This window comes from Pipistrellus kuhlii, unplaced genomic scaffold (genome assembly GCF_014108245.1).
Source record: "Pipistrellus kuhlii isolate mPipKuh1 unplaced genomic scaffold, mPipKuh1.p scaffold_m20_p_5, whole genome shotgun sequence".
Taxonomy (NCBI): Eukaryota; Metazoa; Chordata; class Mammalia; order Chiroptera; family Vespertilionidae; genus Pipistrellus; species Pipistrellus kuhlii.
In genome coordinates this window covers 71,824,271-71,841,049 of record NW_023425551.1, presented here as the reverse complement: position 1 = coordinate 71,841,049, position 16,779 = coordinate 71,824,271, and the positions used below count along the sequence as shown (strand labels likewise).

Below are 16,779 nucleotides of genomic sequence, written 5' to 3'. Positions count from 1 at the left end.
GCTGGGTGGTGTGGCTCTGAATGGGAAGGAGAAAGAACCCATGAGAAGCTCAATGATTGTGAGCAGGAAGAGTGACACTGCAGGTGCCGTCAGTGTGGACGTGGAGAGTGGGAATTACGTGAGGTCTCGTGCTCTATGATCACTGTGGTCCTACTCAACTGTAGCCATCTGTGTCTTAAGGAACTGAAATAACCACACACAATGACAGAAGTGAGAAATACTGTTCTTCTACTTTGGTGGTGCTGGGATTTAATCTCTGAAGTTATTGGAAAGTCTTGTCTTGTCTTCTTCCTTTCAGATCTCTTGGGCAGGATAGCCAAGTAAATTTGCTGCTGCTATGCACATGTGTGATCAGGAATTGTGTTTAGTGGATATACTAGTTACCATCTTTGTGAAGAAATGGTGCAGATCCTGTGTGTAGGCACTGTTTCACATCTGTGCAGCTGTGGCAGCCACCGTGGCAGGAAGAGCAGCATTCATGTCCTGCCTGTGCTAGCTTTGAGAAATAAAGCTCAGTAAGACCCTGTAAAGGGCTGGTGGTCCCCTTGTCATATTATTGCTTAACGTGTTAGCAGCATCCATTGATCAGTTTCTTATAGGTCTCTGACTTCTGTCAGCTGGAATCTCTCTATTAAGCAAAGATGCTTTGATTTTATTATGCTTTCAGAAGAAACAGAGGGGTCATGTTCCAAGAAAAATTAATTTCTTGAGTTCCAAAAACTTGTCTTTACAATTTCTCCCTATCTGGAATAGGATATGCATAATTTATATCTAATTGGGATAAGGCTGCATTTCCAACATAATGTCTCACTAATGTCTCCATTTGTAGCCTGCCTTTAGGTCTCTGCCCAGAGGAAATCTTAGCTTCTTTTTCTCATTCTTTTCCAAAGCATCATCTTCCTCATTTCAGTTTTATATTTAGTTACAGCTTTACAAATGTGTATATATGTAAGTGTGTGCACACATGTATGCATATCTTTTCTCTTTATTAGTTGCCCAAGAACCTCTCTCACCCCCTTTTATCTTTTGCATTGGACTGTGGGCACAATGATCACAATAGGGAGTTGACTTTGAGTGAAATATTTAATCTACAGGTCTAACCCAGGGCAAGTTAGGCATGAGACTTGGTATAATAGATGCTCTGGTGGTATATTTTTATATTTAAACATGGGTGGGCACCCACCCAGGGCTTTAAACAGAGAGTTGGTGTATATTGTACTCAGCAGTATTAAAAGCAACAACAATGTTTTACATATATTATCAGTTTAAGCAGTATTTTCATTCCTTTTTTTTTCTTTTTTTTACACTTCAATTTATACAGACATATTCCAGGAATATAATGGTATAGCACTACTCCCAGTGAAGGCTATCAGATTCTTTCTAAGGCTTTGTTTATTTTGCTAAGGATTTGCTTTTTAACTGTTTAAAAACAGTTGGAAAAGACAGCCGATACAGAAGAGTCAGGATTGTGAACCTGTTTTAGTGAATAAGAAAACGTAGGCACCAGGAGATTTCTGAAACTAGAAATCAGGGTCCCAGGAAAGTGAAACATGACAGGGTGGTTCAGGTGAGGAGCAGTGGCGGATGTGGGGGAAAAGGTTGAGAATAATAATACATCTTTGGAGCTGTCACCAAGGTGACTGGTGTGAAAGGAAAATGGTTTTTGTTGAGCATCACTGAGGACCCAGGTAAGGAGAGAGATAATTGGGAGAGCCAGTCAGCTCAATTATTGATATTCTCCTGCCGTGGTCACAGTCTGTGAACAGGAGTGGGCTCTGATGTGGTGGGTCATCAGTGGGAACGACAGTTTCTCATAGGACTTGATACAAGTCAGGGGAACCAGGAAGATAGTGAACCAGGTACCAACATGAGGGAATGTTCTGGAAGTTTGTAGGTTATGATAAAGATGGAAGAACTTCTGAAGAGAAATTGGCTCATTCTGTGGCCTTGGAGGATGAGCTGAGCGGCAGCCAAATGAAACGGTTAGGAAGAAAGAGCTGGGCCAGTGGTCGCCAAACTCATTAGTCAACAGAGCCAAATACAACGATTGAAATTTCTTTTGAGAGCTGAAAACTGACTTCTGCACATGGGCCACGAAATTTCTATCACACTGAATGTGCGTGCCCACACGTGGTATTTTGTAGAAGAGCCACACTCAAGGGGCCAAAGAGCTACGTGGGGCTCATGAGCCACAGTTTGCCGACCACTGATCTGGGCAAATCCAAGTTTCAGTTCATTGGGAAGTAGGAGCATCCAATGGAAAGGCTGAGGGTAGTTCTCTGTAAATGCATCTCAGGCTTTCCTCGACCTGTCTTGGAGCTGACCAGATGAGCTTGTACTTTTGTTCTTGCTCAGTTTCATCATGGCACTTTCACCTCCTCTTTCTAGTTTGTAAGGTTATTTTGTGGCTCTGAATCTTCATCCAGAGTGCTGGCTAGTCCTTACAACTTTGTCTCATCTTGAAGCTTAGACAGGTTGCTTTTGTTCTTCCAGACTTTGATGAAGATGCTGGACGTAATTAGGACTCTAATATCCGTGGATACATGCCTGTGTACCTCTTTCAAAGCTGACCCAGATCCACATCAACAGCCACTTTCTGGTTGGCCTTTTAACTACCTCTAAACCACATTAGAGATAAGGCATTATCTTGCTTAGGTCAAGATGTGCAATAGGCAGATGAGCTTGCTCTTAATCTATTGCTATATTAATCGTAAGAAGCAAGTTTTAGTGAACCCCTTCTGCTTTCCAATAGTCACAAAAGGTAGGCAATGAATGTGAAAAGTTCATTGTAACACAGACTACTGAAATTGACTTGAGGATTTTTATTGGACTGCAAGCAAGTCAATAACAACAATGGCTCCAAAACAACTGCTGATGGTCCCCAGCTTACACTGGTTCAACCTATTGATAGAATGTTTCAACTTTATGATGATTCGAAAGCAATATGCATACAATAGAAACCGTACTCTGTCAACTAGAAGTCAGTATTGTGGGGTATAATTCATCTTGGAGGAGAAACTTGAATACATTTAAAGAAGCAAATTGCTCTCCCTTATCTCCTTACCTCTCTTGGGTTTTAATTTCCTCTTTAGCATGTTTGTTCTGCTCCTTCTATTTGAAAAACATTCTTGATAGGGAAGATTACATCAAAAACAGTGTTGGGTAATTTTCCTTTATAACTGTCATCAGTAAGAATGATGTTCCTCGTTCTCAAACTTTGTTGTACATTAGTATCACCTGGGGAGCTCGTTAAATGCACAGGTGTCCAGGCTTCACCCCTGAGCCAGAAAGTACCAGGTGGAGCCTGCCTAACTCAGTGCTGCAGGCCCAAGGCCAATTACCCCAGGCTTACCTTGTTCATCCAGAGGCAATCCTGATCCAGCCAGGGGTGTCTCGGGAGCCTCATTTTCAAGGTCAGATGATGTGTGGGGGCAGCTAAGTGCCCTCAGCTGCTTCTCAGTTTCCTGAGGGCACCACCCTTGTGTCCATTTCAACTGCTGTTTTACCTCCACACCCTTCCCCGTGTGCCCAGTCCTGGACTGGACTTCTGCCCTGTTTCTATTATGATGCTGTCAGAGGGAGATTTTAAACCCGCATGTCTGATTATGTCACGCCACACTTAAAAACACCTCAGCCACCTTTCATTGCACCTCCGTGTGGCCCAGCAGGTTCTGCATAGCCTGGCTCCTCTCTGCCTGCTCTCCCTTTCTCATGTCATATTCTTTTGAACCTTGTGTTAGAAATCTAACCAAACTGGCTTTCTCAACTCCCCCCTTCTCCTGCCCCGCCCCAAACTATACTGTCTCAGTCCCAGGAACTTGACACATTCTGTTTGCTTTTCCTTAAGTTCTATCCCTCATCTACTCAATCTACTAGACTTCTGCTTACCATTCAGTTTTGGTTTAATCATTACATCTTTAGAGGAACCTTCCCTGACCCCCAGACATGGTTGGAGTCTCCCCCGTACATTTTTATGGTGCCAACGATATCTCATTGTTTCCTTTTATCACAGTTGTATGATTGGATGGTTAACATCAGTCTCACCTGCCAAACTGAAAACTCTATGAGGGCTTTCATATCCCTTTGAATGAATGGGTGAATGAATGGGAGACAATTCTTAGAACCATGGGCACCATCATCTATCCTATAGCAGGGCTCACCATGCCCAGGACCTTCTTTAACACCTTAGATGTTGATATCAAACTGATTTGAGCCTGCATTTATTATACCCATTTCAATACTGTGATTTGAATTAAGAATCACTTCCATTGGCCAATACCACATCCCACTTGTATCTCAAGTTAAGGTTCTACCTGTGTGTAGCTTATTCCCCACTCTGCTGGCTTTACTTCTGAGATCCAGGGTAGGGCAAGGCTCAGGGCAGGTTGCGTGTGACATGTGCTATAACCCTTTGTTTCTTCTATTGGGTTTTCCTTTTAAATAATAATTTAAAAAATCCCTTCATTTTCTGTAAGAGTTATGAGTTCCATTCAGCCAAAGGTTGGAGAAACTTGAAAGGCCCTTCTCATTACCTTGTCCTAATAGTTCAACTTCCCTCTGGTTTTACTTCTAGCATTTTGTTACAGGTTATGATGTCTTAGGCTATCCTTATCACTTTTCATTCTCTTGCCTGCTATTGTCTCCTAAGTTTCTCTTCTCATAATCTGTTGTCGTGCCCTGTATACCCTACATAGCATGCCATTTTAGCCAGTTTGCTGCTTCCTCCCCCCACCCCCTCAAATTCGAGTTTAAAGTTCTGTGACTCAGTTGGGTTGGCTTTCTGCCAAATGATTCAGCCACCTTGGTCTGTGTGAGAAAGTTCATTGAAAAATCCAGTGTAGTTAAAAAGGTTATTAGAGAGGACACAGACTTTAACATTTAGTATTTAGTCTAATAAGTTGTTTTGAAATGGGAATTAATGTCCATGTGAATGTGAGTATATATTATGAATGACAGTGATATGACAGAAGTAGTTGAGAATAGGAAACTGTAACTCTTGCCTCTCTCTGTAAACAGTATTGACTTTACTTGACCCTGGTAGCAATTGAGAGGCATGATCGTAAACTAGTAGACTGTTCACTGTAAATACCCCAGTTTTCTCAAGAAATAGTTGAGGTCTACAGAGCCTGATATGAGTACTGATTAAGAGAAAGGGGTGGAGGAGAAGAAGGGGAGATGTGGATCTCTCTAGTTGCTCCTGCTCCCCAAGTGGAGCAGGTGCTCACTGCAGGCACACTGAGCTTGGGCAGAAGTCACACTACTCAGAAGCCTGCTGGCAGCACAAACAGGAAGCAGCCTTTGGGTGCTGGTGCAGGCTCTGCCGTGTAGACTTGTTTTCTCTGTCTCCGCATGGAGTTCAGCACCGTGTCCACAGTGCCTCGTTGTGAGTGTTCCTGAGGAAGGCAGGCCTTTCTTCACACCCACACACGTTTATCCGAAGTATTTACAAAAGGGGGCCTGCTTGGAGCTACTACTGAGTTTCTACATGTACCTTTCACTGGGCCTCTGTAAAGCTCTCTGACTACTCTGCCTCCCACTTGCGCCCTTCAGACTTATTAAAAAAGACTTCTATAGGTCTTCCCAGAGTCAGTTCATTTCCTTTTTTTCTTACCATCTGCACTCCCCATTTCTCTCTTATTATGACCTCAAGTGTTTGGAGTTCACTTATGCAAACATGAAATGTTGGTTTTCAGTCATTTCAAGTATGGCTGCTCATAGAGCCCATGATTCTTTGCATGTCACTTCAGAAAATGCCCAGCCACTCCTTCCTTTTCCCCAGACCAGTTATTATCCTCAGCTCTAGTCCAACCCAGAGAAGAGAGCTTTCCTCATACCCACAGGAGGAAGTCAATGGTTGTCTCCATTTATGCAAAGACAACTTGAGAGATGGGAACCCTTTCCCAATTAGCATCTTTGAACATCCCCTGGGCATGTTGCCTTCTGTGCTTTTATGCTTTGGAGGTTTATAGAATGGAAAGTAGATGCAACCAATCTCCAGGCAGCCTAAGCCGAAGGAACACCACCTTAGAGGAAGGACACACAAAGTCCACTCTGGCATTGGTGTTCTGTGGTTCATCTCTATCTTCACAGCTTTTTTTTTTAAAGACACAAGTACATGCTTTGGAAGTTTTGAGTTCATTGTTTTATATCTACTAGTCCTACTTCCCCAACTGTTGTGTGAGATTTTTCAAGGCAAGAAATTTCTTCTGTTTCTTATCTACCTCTTAAACATCACACTGCCATGTGGGTATCCAGGAACTGTTTATCTCAACAACAACAGGTGATTTGCTGATTCACCAGAATAACATGTAAAAAGTTTCCCCCTCAAAAGTCCTGTACATGAGGCAGTGGATACCATTTGTACTTTGTATATGAGAAAGGAATAGCCAGTCAAGCCTTGCCTGCCACTTAGTGAGTTGGGAGAGAAACTGCCAAGTGTGGGCAGGCTCTGGACTTTGGTGGGTGTCCTTTCAGAATACAAGCCAAGTGGGGCGGTCCCATGCAGTCAGTCTTGGGAGTATCAGTGTCTCTGACAGACTCTGCCTCAGTTGGAATGATTGCTGAAGGGATTCCTTAGGTCAAATGACTGCTTTTTATTTAAGTTGAACTCTCAGTAGCTAGATTTGGTCTGTTCTTAAAGAGGAAGCCACGGTTTCTTTGGGGAGTGTGCTCTTGCAGATTTGAGGTGTCACTAAAGTGCCTGCCCTTCCATGCCCAGTGGTAGTCCTTAGCATGCGTTCACAGGTGGAGCTGGGGGCCCTTTTCTCATTGGCTTTATCTCCAAGCTCCCTAGGTGCTCTGCTCTGCCCTCGGTCTACTGCTTCTTTCTCTTCTTTCCCATTTAGTCATGTTGATTAGTCACATCCTGCCTGTGAGACAGCAGGCCCATAATCTAGGAAAGACCTGATTTTTCCCCCCTCTGTTTGTTACAGTTCAACTTCCCTTTAAATCCCCCTTTTTAGGCGCTAGGAGAGAAGTGTGGGGAGAAATAGGGGTGGAGTCCTACTGAAATGCTCATGTGGTATTTAATATTACAGCTTTCCCAGGGACTAGTGCACATAAAACCCCAACACCAAGGGTTTTGTTTTTAAGTTTTCATATTTGAATCTCTATAGTATAGTCATAAAAATAGCATTGATACTGCTTCTGAGATTGCCATGAAAAAAACAATGAGTTATAGTTTATAAAACATCATAAATATACTTTAATAGCAGTTTTCATCTCTTTTGAAAATTTAAGTGATCCTCTCAAAACTTATGGGTGCTTATAGTTAATGAAAGCCACCCAGAAAGTAGCATCAAGACTATGATTGACCCCACTATTCCCTGAGACACGAAAATCAAGAATATTCTTCTAGGTTGGAGTGGTAGGATATTTTGTGCTCTCCGTATTTCTGCCGGCTGGAGAAGACAAACTACTCAATGTAACTCTGGATGGGAAGAGTGAAAGAGTGGATTATACTGGCTCTTTGGGGCCTGGGGTTGAGATGAAGACAGTTTCTGGTTTGTTAGAGGTTAATTGGTAGATTTGTCTCAGAGCTGGGCCCTGTACTCTTCCCTATTAATAACCTTGGGATTGACTGGTGCTGCCTAAAAAACATCTGTCACCTGCTCTGACTCATCCAAGTTAAGAGTGAATCTCAGAAGTCTCAGGTTTCTTCAGGAAGTTGAGATCAGAAATCCTTTATGAGATCAGGTTGAGGTGAATTTTATCTTCTGTAAGCATGAATCACTGTCTACAACAAAGCAAACATGCTGTAATTGTATATTTATAATGGAGTGATATTTTCTTGGTGATTGGGCATTTGGAAGTCAAGATATTTTATAGTCATATTTTCCCCACTAACATTTTGGAAAAAGTTAAAGTGTACAGTCTTAGAAAATACACTAAAGGAGATTAAGATTTCTTGGTCTTGGGTAAACCAAGACTAAGAAAGAACATGATTAAGGTTAAAAGTTTGCAATGGCTACTGACATGACTAATACACATATATTCTCCAAATAGTGAATTTCAAAACTATAGGAAGCTTTCTAAAAATTGTCCTCTGCTAGAGTTAGAGTTCATGGGCTGGAAACCTAAACACAGAATGAAAGTTCAGTGTAAGTTTTAACAGTGGTGGACATTTATTGGGTTCCTTCCATGTGCTAAGTTTGTTATTACATTATCTCATTTACTCTTCATAGCAACTTTAGTGGGGAGTTTATCTCCATTATACAGATTAGGAAGCTTGAAGCTAAGGTAGGTTATATAATTTGTCCAATATCTCTCACCCAGACCAGAAAATGAAATGGTAGAGCTGGAATTGATGACTGATGGTTCCTTTACAGGATATTAGGGAAGGCCTAGAGCTGTGGCTGGCAAACTGCAGCTCGAAAGGCACACGCAGCCCTTTGGCCCCTTGAGTGTGGCTCTTCCACAAAATACCACAGTCTGGGCGAGTCTATTTTGAAGAAATGGTGTTAGAAGAAAGTTAAGTGTAAAAAATGTGGCTCTCCAGAGAAATTTCAGCGGTTGTGCTGTTGGTATTTGGCTCTGCGGACTCATGAGTTTGCCGACCACTGGCCCTTGGGTGTCTAGAGACCATTACTTGTTTGTTAAGATCGCTGTCCCACACAAGGAATATCCTCAGTGATATTGTAACAACTGTATGTGGTGTCAGTCGGATGCTAGCCTTATTGGAGGGATCACTTTGTAAGTTATATAATGTCTAATCACTATATTGTACATCTGAAATTAATATAATATTTCATGTCAACTGTAATTGAAAATTTTTTTTTTTAAAGATTTCCGTCCCCTTTAAAATTACTTATACTAAAACCTAGTCATCTCCACGTGGCAGTTCTTGTGTTCTACTTGACTTTAGTAACTCTCTTCTTAAGTAGGTCATTATTATAGAATCTTAGGATGGTGATGGTGTCCTTGAAAGAGATTGGCTGGACTACATCTTGTCCTCTGAGAGACAAAGCACCCCAAAAACGCAGAGAGATCTCAGTTGTTTAGGGATGGTGAGAAGTTATTTTTGCTAATCTTGGACATCTGCAGGAAGGACCCCTACTAAGTAAAACTATCCTTTAATAGACTGTTCTGACAGTCAGGAAGTTTATGTAGAAGCTAAAACCTCACCGACACAACTGTCTTTATAGGGGAAGTTAGAAAATGACTAATTACTACTTCTTGTAAAATTCCATTATTCACTCAAGCCACCGTGGAAACTTCATTCACTGGTTGTTCATTGAGTACCTACTGTGTGCCAGGCATTATACTGAATTATGCTGAATGTGACCTTGGAAATCTTCACAAAAAACAGTAGGCAACCCAGCCACAGTGAATAGTTTAGAGTGATATTTTTAACTTTTTTGAATAATGATGATTTGCACACACTTTATATTACTTAATGCTTACACAACTCTCTGAGATATTATCAAACCTGTTTCACAGATGAGGAAATTAAAGCTCAGCAACATTAAGAAACACACACACAGCAGGGCCTTGATGAGGTGCCCTCCTAAAGAGAATACATTTCAATATAGACTTTCCAGTTATACAAATGCTTTAACTTATATTATCTCACCTAATTTTATAAACAGAATTGTAGTAGTTGTTATTATATCCATTTTACAGGTAGGAATAATCACTGCTAGATATTATATACTTCATATTGCCAGGAGTGTCAGGTGGCTTATCATGTGAGGCCTACTTCATGTACTGCTCACAACAACCCTAATAAGTACCATTATTCTCATTTTCCAGATGAGCATTGAGGCATCCAATGTTTAAGTGCTTTGGTTAGTGCATTGGGGAGCTCTACCCAGCCAAGTACACATAAACCCCCTTGCTGTATTCGCTTTGCTATGATATGCTGCCTCATTTTCCACTCGGGGAAACTGAGGTACAGAGAGCGTGCTAACACAGCCTAGGACATACAGCTTATATAAAGAGCAGAGCTGGACTCCAACTCAGATCCTTTCCTCACTGTTTTCCTGGCACTGGGTTACCTTTCTGCACGAGGAGAACTGGGTGATGTGGGACTAACTTGAAACCTACAGCAAATGTATTAACTCCGATGCAGATGTGTTTTAACCATGCAACTATCCTGTGTCACCAAGAGTTTTTTTTTTTGTTTGTTTGTTTTTTTGTTTTGTTTTTTTAGAAAAAGGCTGTATCTTTCATCCAAGTTAAGTTCCCCAATTCCTCTGTGATATAAACTTTAATAATTTTAGTCACTCTTTACATTTCTTTGTATTTTTCCCCCATTTGGGGGCATGGTGCCCCAATACTACTGGGGACTGCATGTCACAGGAGGGGAATGGACATTCAGGCCACACTGCTTTGCTCAGGAAGTCACCTGGTGACATTAGAGTAGAATTCAAACCCAAATGTGAGTTCTGTACGTGCCCACCTCGGCGCTGTGGTTCTTGACCCTGGTGTCCACTGAAAATGTTTCCTTAACGAAGGCCTTGCCTTTATTAGGTTGCTTCTGGTGCTGTAAGGAATGTGTCTTTTCCCATCTGAAGATCATTTCCCATGTCTCTGAATAGTGAATTACATTAACGTTAAAGCAAGGAAGTCAGTATCAGATACATAACAAGGACCACTCACTCAGATTTGAAATGCTGCCAATCTATACAATCTCAGCCTTGAACATTTTAAAGAGCAAATCCTTTAGATTTCTGAAGGAAAAGTTTATGGTCACCATTTACAGTAATATACTTTTATCCAAATTGCAAACTCAGGTAAATGTTTCTTAAAATGGAAAAGGGTGAAATTTTTCTATATATTTGTTGATAGAGTAAATATCAGATAAATATCCAGATGTATTTAATTATTTTGACTCAAGAAAAGTATGTCCTATTTAGACAGTCTTTAAATAAATTGTTTCTGAATTGAACAAATAAACAAGAAATAGCTGAAACTAAATGACTTTGTAGAGAAAAATCGAGAGTATTTAAAAAGAGGAATCATCTCAGAAAAATCTGTCTTGTTATTCTCATTTTTATTTTTAGAAGTAAACTTTAATTGACTATCCAAATATTTTAATGACTTTTGAAAAATAAGCTTTTCATATTCAAAGGCTGACAGGTGATGTGGGAATAATTTTAAACCTATTGCAAATTTATTAACTCCAATGCATATGTGTTTCAACCATGGGACTACCCTAGTGATATGAAGAGGTTTTTTTTTTAAAGAGAAAAATTAATACTTACTGAGTGCCTTCTATGCTAGTCCTCTATTCATAATTTTCTCCTGTAATATCACATCTCTGTGATGTAGATATTATTATTCCTCTACCCCTTTTACAGATGAGAAAACTGAGACTCAGAGTCACTGAGTAATTAACCCAAGGTTACAGTTAGAAAGTAGAAGCCTCAGAGCCTGAACCTAATTCTGAACATTCCAAAATCCATAGCTGTCTTGTGAATGGGCTGGAATATTAGAATTTTAAAAATTAACATTTTTAAAATGAACAAAAATGTTTGAAATTAGAAAAAAAATGTTAAGAGAAATGTGCTTTTGATTCTGTTTGATTAGCCCTCAAGTCAGAACAAAACAGTTTGAGATATACACTTTTCTGCCCTGGAAACATAGAGCAAATTTACATTTTTCTCTTATGAAGACTAAAGCTCTTGCTAAATCCACTTGGGCCTTGATTTGAGTTTGTTACTCTAAGAAACACAATAGAGATACCCCTTAAAATCGTTGATGGTCAGAAGTGAGCCCTAACAAGTTGGCTGCCTATGATTTTTAATATTATAGTGATTGTATGTAACACTAGGTCACATTCCCAACACGTGACACCTTTATTGAAACATTCCAATAGGTTTAAAGACATGTCCCGGTTCTCCTGTTTTGGATCATTTTTCTTATTTTCTGGATGGTGATGAGGCTTTTCAGTTCTTCAGAGTAGCTGGCTTTGAAATTAAGTTTTGCCTTTTTGTAAAGGTTATTTTCTGGAGTCATTTTTCCAGGAGAACACTATACCCAGCTCCCCTCCATTTTACTCTCCTCACATGCTGCCTACCCTGTTCTCATCTCTGCTCCCACGTCCATGCTAGTAGGTGACATCCCTCCTACCTGCTAACATGGTGGCATCACACACTCTGAAAGCCGGAAAGCAGGTCTGAGACAGTAGCTGGGTAGGTCGCAGTGGAAAGCAGCAGTCTGCTTGTTCCTTAACTAAGTTAATTGTTCAAAGTATTTTTAACCGTTCAAAGAAGTAAGGAATACATGTTCGCTGGAGTAAATGAAGAAGCACAGAAAGCAAATAAAATGGAATTCAGCTTTGTAAAAATAACTAAAGCAGATAGTTTTCTAATGACGGTTAGACGTTCTAAGTAGACGTTTTTATGTGAGAGACAAATAGTGCTCCCCTGTGATTCATTTTGTTACATTTATTGACACCCAAAGCCTGTCTAGCTTTGTGCTATACAACGCCTGAGGGGAGGGGGTTGTTGGGAATAAGTAGACTGTGTGTGTGTGTGTGTGTGTGTGTGTGTTTCCCCCTGTTTTATCCTGTCTGGGTTGTGTGTTCTTAGGTCACAGCAGCTGGTATACTAAAGATTTTTTTCTTTTTTCCCCAGACCCCAGGCAGGCGCAGTCTTCCCCACCGTGGTCCTATGACCAGTCTTATCCCTCCTACCTGAGCCAGATGACTTCCCCGTCCATTCACTCCACCACTCCGCTGTCTTCCACACGGGGCACCGGGCTCCCTGCCATCACCGACGTGCCCAGGCGTATTTCAGGTAAAGACCACACTTCAACTCAGAACTCACTCCCGTGCAGGGGTGGGCATGGGCTTGCAGGATGGGCCACGTCTGTCTTGCCTGTGCTCACAGTAACTCTCTGAGACTCATGTGGGCCAGGGTTTGACAACGGGCAGACCGGGTCTTCTGATTTAGGGGGTTAGCACATAGTCTCCCAATTTAAGTCAGAAACCCTCCAGAGATGGCACATTTTCTAAGGTGATTGCATGCCACCAGTTTTCACCCTGCTGCACTGTACTCCCCGATGGGGCCCAACCCCCTATCACCAGGGCCTTCTCCTGAGGGTCTCCTGCCAGACCTTCCTCTGCTTATTCCTTTCTTTTCCTAACACCTGCCTGTGAGCCAGAGGACAGAGGTATGGCACAGCCCCCCAGTACTAAAGGCTGTTAAGTTCCAGGAGTCCAAGCTTACCAGCTTCAGGAGAGAGAGCAGCTACACACTTAAGCTCCTTTTCACAAACTACCCTGTTTCCCCGAAAATAAGACAGTGTCTTATATTAATTTTTTCTCCCAAAGCCAAAGTTGCGCTAGGTCTTATTTTCAGGGGATGCCTTATCTTTCCATGCGCTAGGTCTTATTTTCGGAGGATGTCTTCTTTTCGGGGAAACACGGTAGTTACTTGAGGTGCAGGGAGGCCTGCAAGAGTCTTAAAAGGCCACGCGTGGCTTCTGAGTGGCCAGCTCCCCCCAGGGCAGGCTTTCTGTGAACCACGGAGCGCACTGCTATTGCTCTCCGTGTGGCGGCCCCAGTGCTCGCACGTCCACTCTGCCACAGCCACCGCAGAGACCCGTGGCTCGCGGTGGGAGTGCCTGGGGCCTCTCCCTCCTGGGGAATCCCTCGTAGAGAGCCAGGACGTGCCCACGAAGACTTCCAACTCACAAGTCCACCTAACGGCTCTTGGCCAGCCCCGTGTGTCCTGTGAGTAAGAACTAAATCTCTTAGCACACCTCACCGCACATATAACGGCACTGCCCGCCCCAGAGATAATCACCTCCAGGACATATAGCCAGATCCTATCGATCAGACACTGCTCAGCGGTCGGGCTCCAGGCACCTGTGTGACTCCTGGCCAGGTTAATGCCTTTCTCTCTCTCTCTCTCTCTTTGTGTTTCTGTCTCTGTCTCTCTCCCGCTCTCTTTTCCCGCAAAGCTCGACGCCGTTACTCACTCCGCTGAGTTGCACCACTGCCAAGCTGAAGCTCCACCAGCAGGCTTGCAGGTTTTGATTAGCTCAGTCTCCTTTGTTTCTTTCACCTGGGGAGGAGGGAAGGCTTTGCTTCTTCAGCAAATAGCAGGCCAGGGCTCTCTGGTCCCAGGGCCTTCACATTTCCTGCCACAGATGGACTCCCATGGGGGTGAGTAGGCAAAGAAGGGATGGAGGGAGAACCGTGCCATGCCTTGCATTCCGACTGCTGGGTTCCCGAGTCACATGCTCTTGATGGGGGAAAGGCACCGCGTGTAGAATCTTAGCTGTCATTTCCCTCGATGGGAATGACTGGCTCCTCCAGGCAAATGCCGGTGAAAGACACAGGGAAGGACAAGGAGGCACAGAGTTATGATGAGGCAGGCCGGGGTGGCGCCAGAGACAGTGTTGGAAGGTGTCAGGTCCCTTCTGGTCACCCCTCTTGTGTGTCATTTTGGGTGTTCTGTGTTGCACAGGCCGATGGACACTGTGGCAGGACGGGTTTGTGCCAGCTTGCTTCTGTTAGGGTCCTCTGGGTTCCCTCTTGTGTGGCCGAGGCAGGCTTGTCATTTGTCCTCTGGCAGCTCTGAGAGGGAAAGCCTTGGGGAGTGGCGGCAGCCTTAGGGACCCCTCATCCCGCTCTTCCTTACTGAATCTGCTTGTATATGATTCAGCAGAGAAGCCATCGAAAACAACCCTGAGAAGTGTTTCTCATTTGCACGTGTCACATAGGACAGCCAGGTCATTTTGAGTCTGTCTCCCGATCAAGACATGAAACATGTCCCCAAACAGAGGAGGCCAAAGGGAGGAACGAGCCTCTGCTTTAAACTGGTTTTAAACAGTTCAGTCCAGCTTTTCCCTCCCACCCTAAACAGTTCTGTGAGTTGTTACTGGCAGAGTTGCCTTGTGCCAGGGTGGGAGGGTATGTGTCAACACTGAAGTGAGGAGAACAGAAAATCCCTTTGGTCAGCAGCACGGGGAAGCAGGAAGAAAGAACGAGGCATGGACCGTCACGGATCCAGAGGGACCCTGCTCCACCTGCCCTTGCTCAGTGTGCTGCCTGTGGGACTTAGGGACCAGGTTACCTGGGATGAGCACCCTTTCCACTGCCCTGGCTACCAGTCTGAGGCACCTCTGTAGAGAGGGGCCTGTCTCGTAGGTGCCCAGGTGCCAGGTGCATGGTTTCTGTTTCATTATCTGGCCCCTCGATGTCTGTAGCTGTCCCCCAGGGCCAGGCCCGCCTTCTCTGTGACACGGACAGCTGCGATACTAATGTTCTTCTCCATCGCTAAGCAGTCCTCTGTTCACCTCTTCCTGTGCTTTCCATTTGCATGTTTTCACGTGGAGTCATCAGTTCTTATCCCCAATTAGGAAGGGATGCATAAAATATTCTTCCACCATCAGGGGTGAGAAAGAATAGGATTGGAGAGTCAGACTCAGGCTTGAATCCCAGCTCATACATCTAGAGGACATGTTTCTTACTTCTCTGAAACCCAGTTTTGCTATTTGTAAAACAGGGATATACTAGTTTTCTTAAGGTTACTATGAGGGTTAAATGAGATGCTTTATGTAAAGCGCTTAGGACGGGCCTAACACACATTATGTGCTAAATAGATTGTAGCTGATATCTGGAGCTACTGTTGTGAAAAAATTGTATGTCTATATATGATTTGCAGGCAAGCCCTGGCTTAAATATATCAAGTAGATAACAATCTAAACTTTCAGAGGGTATTATTTGCTTTATAAAATGGGTCACCACAGAGCATATTTAAAACAAAAACCTTTGAAATGAGTTGATATTCATATGCATTCCTAAAGCACTTAATACTGTGCTTGGCACATAGAAATACTCAGTAAATGTTTGTTATTATTACCATTATTATTTGTAGATTTTCCAGGAATATTTATAGAGCTAAAACAATTGGGAGCCATTCACATAAAGCCAGTAAAGGCTAAAGAAAATAACTATTCAATTATATCTCAGGAAATAGAAAATGTTAAGTTATTCTTACATGCCACTGGGCTCGATAAGGTTTTTCTCTGAGAGAACATACGAATAAAAGCAACCAGAATGCTCTCTCTGGAAGACGTGTTCCTAAACAAATTCTGTTTCATCCTAAAAGACCATGACAAAGAAAGGCATAATTTAATCTACTTAATTGCCTTCAGAGATCTGATTTTACAACTTGCTTTTTTGGTATCCTTTCTTATGAGTAATGCTTCAAGTATGGATACAAATTCTAGAACTTAATGAATGACAATGATATTATATTATATAGTTTCTTTAGTCTTGGATGCAAGGTGTAAGTAAAATAATATTATAATGGTATGTCACCCACAATTTCTATTGCAAAGAATGATACACAACCAGATGTCTCAAAGCTCATAGTTACAATACAAACTTCAGGAAACATTTTCTTAACCTTAAATAGCCTTAAGTATTATAACAAGAATAATAGCAGCAGGTGTAGAGTTATGACTGATCAATACATTATTGTCATGTAATTGACTAATAGCGTCTACCTTATCATAATGAGGCATTACAGCGCAGAAGCAGCCCTGTAGGAACTGGCCCCCCTTCACCACCACACTTACTGTGATAATTGTGGCCTCATCACAAAGTAATCTGTATTTCAGTAGCACCTGCCTAGAGTGATTTTACACATTATCTCATTTTATCCTAAAAGAATATTCCCTGCATATTCACTATGCAGAGATAGGCGAAGTTAAAGGGCAAACATGGCAAGGCGAGGTCCAGTGGACCTGACAGCCACCCTAACCACGGCCTTTATCATTGTAATCATGTTATCTCCACGGCTTTTATGATGTTCAGAGCAC

At 42.5% G+C, this 16,779-nt stretch overlaps 1 protein-coding gene across 6 annotated transcripts in view; it reads left to right on the top strand.

Moving 5' to 3' along the window:
* RUNX2 (RUNX family transcription factor 2) overlaps positions 1-16,779 on the top strand; it is a 330,253-nt gene that overhangs the window by 178,018 nt on the left and 135,456 nt on the right. For all 6 annotated transcript variants that reach the window (XM_045573188.1, XM_045573187.1, XM_036413602.2 and 3 more), the window contains one exon: positions 12,579-12,740. In XM_045573188.1, the coding sequence (XP_045429144.1) occupies positions 12,579-12,740 (162 nt within the window). The remainder of the gene's footprint in view (positions 1-12,578; positions 12,741-16,779) is intronic.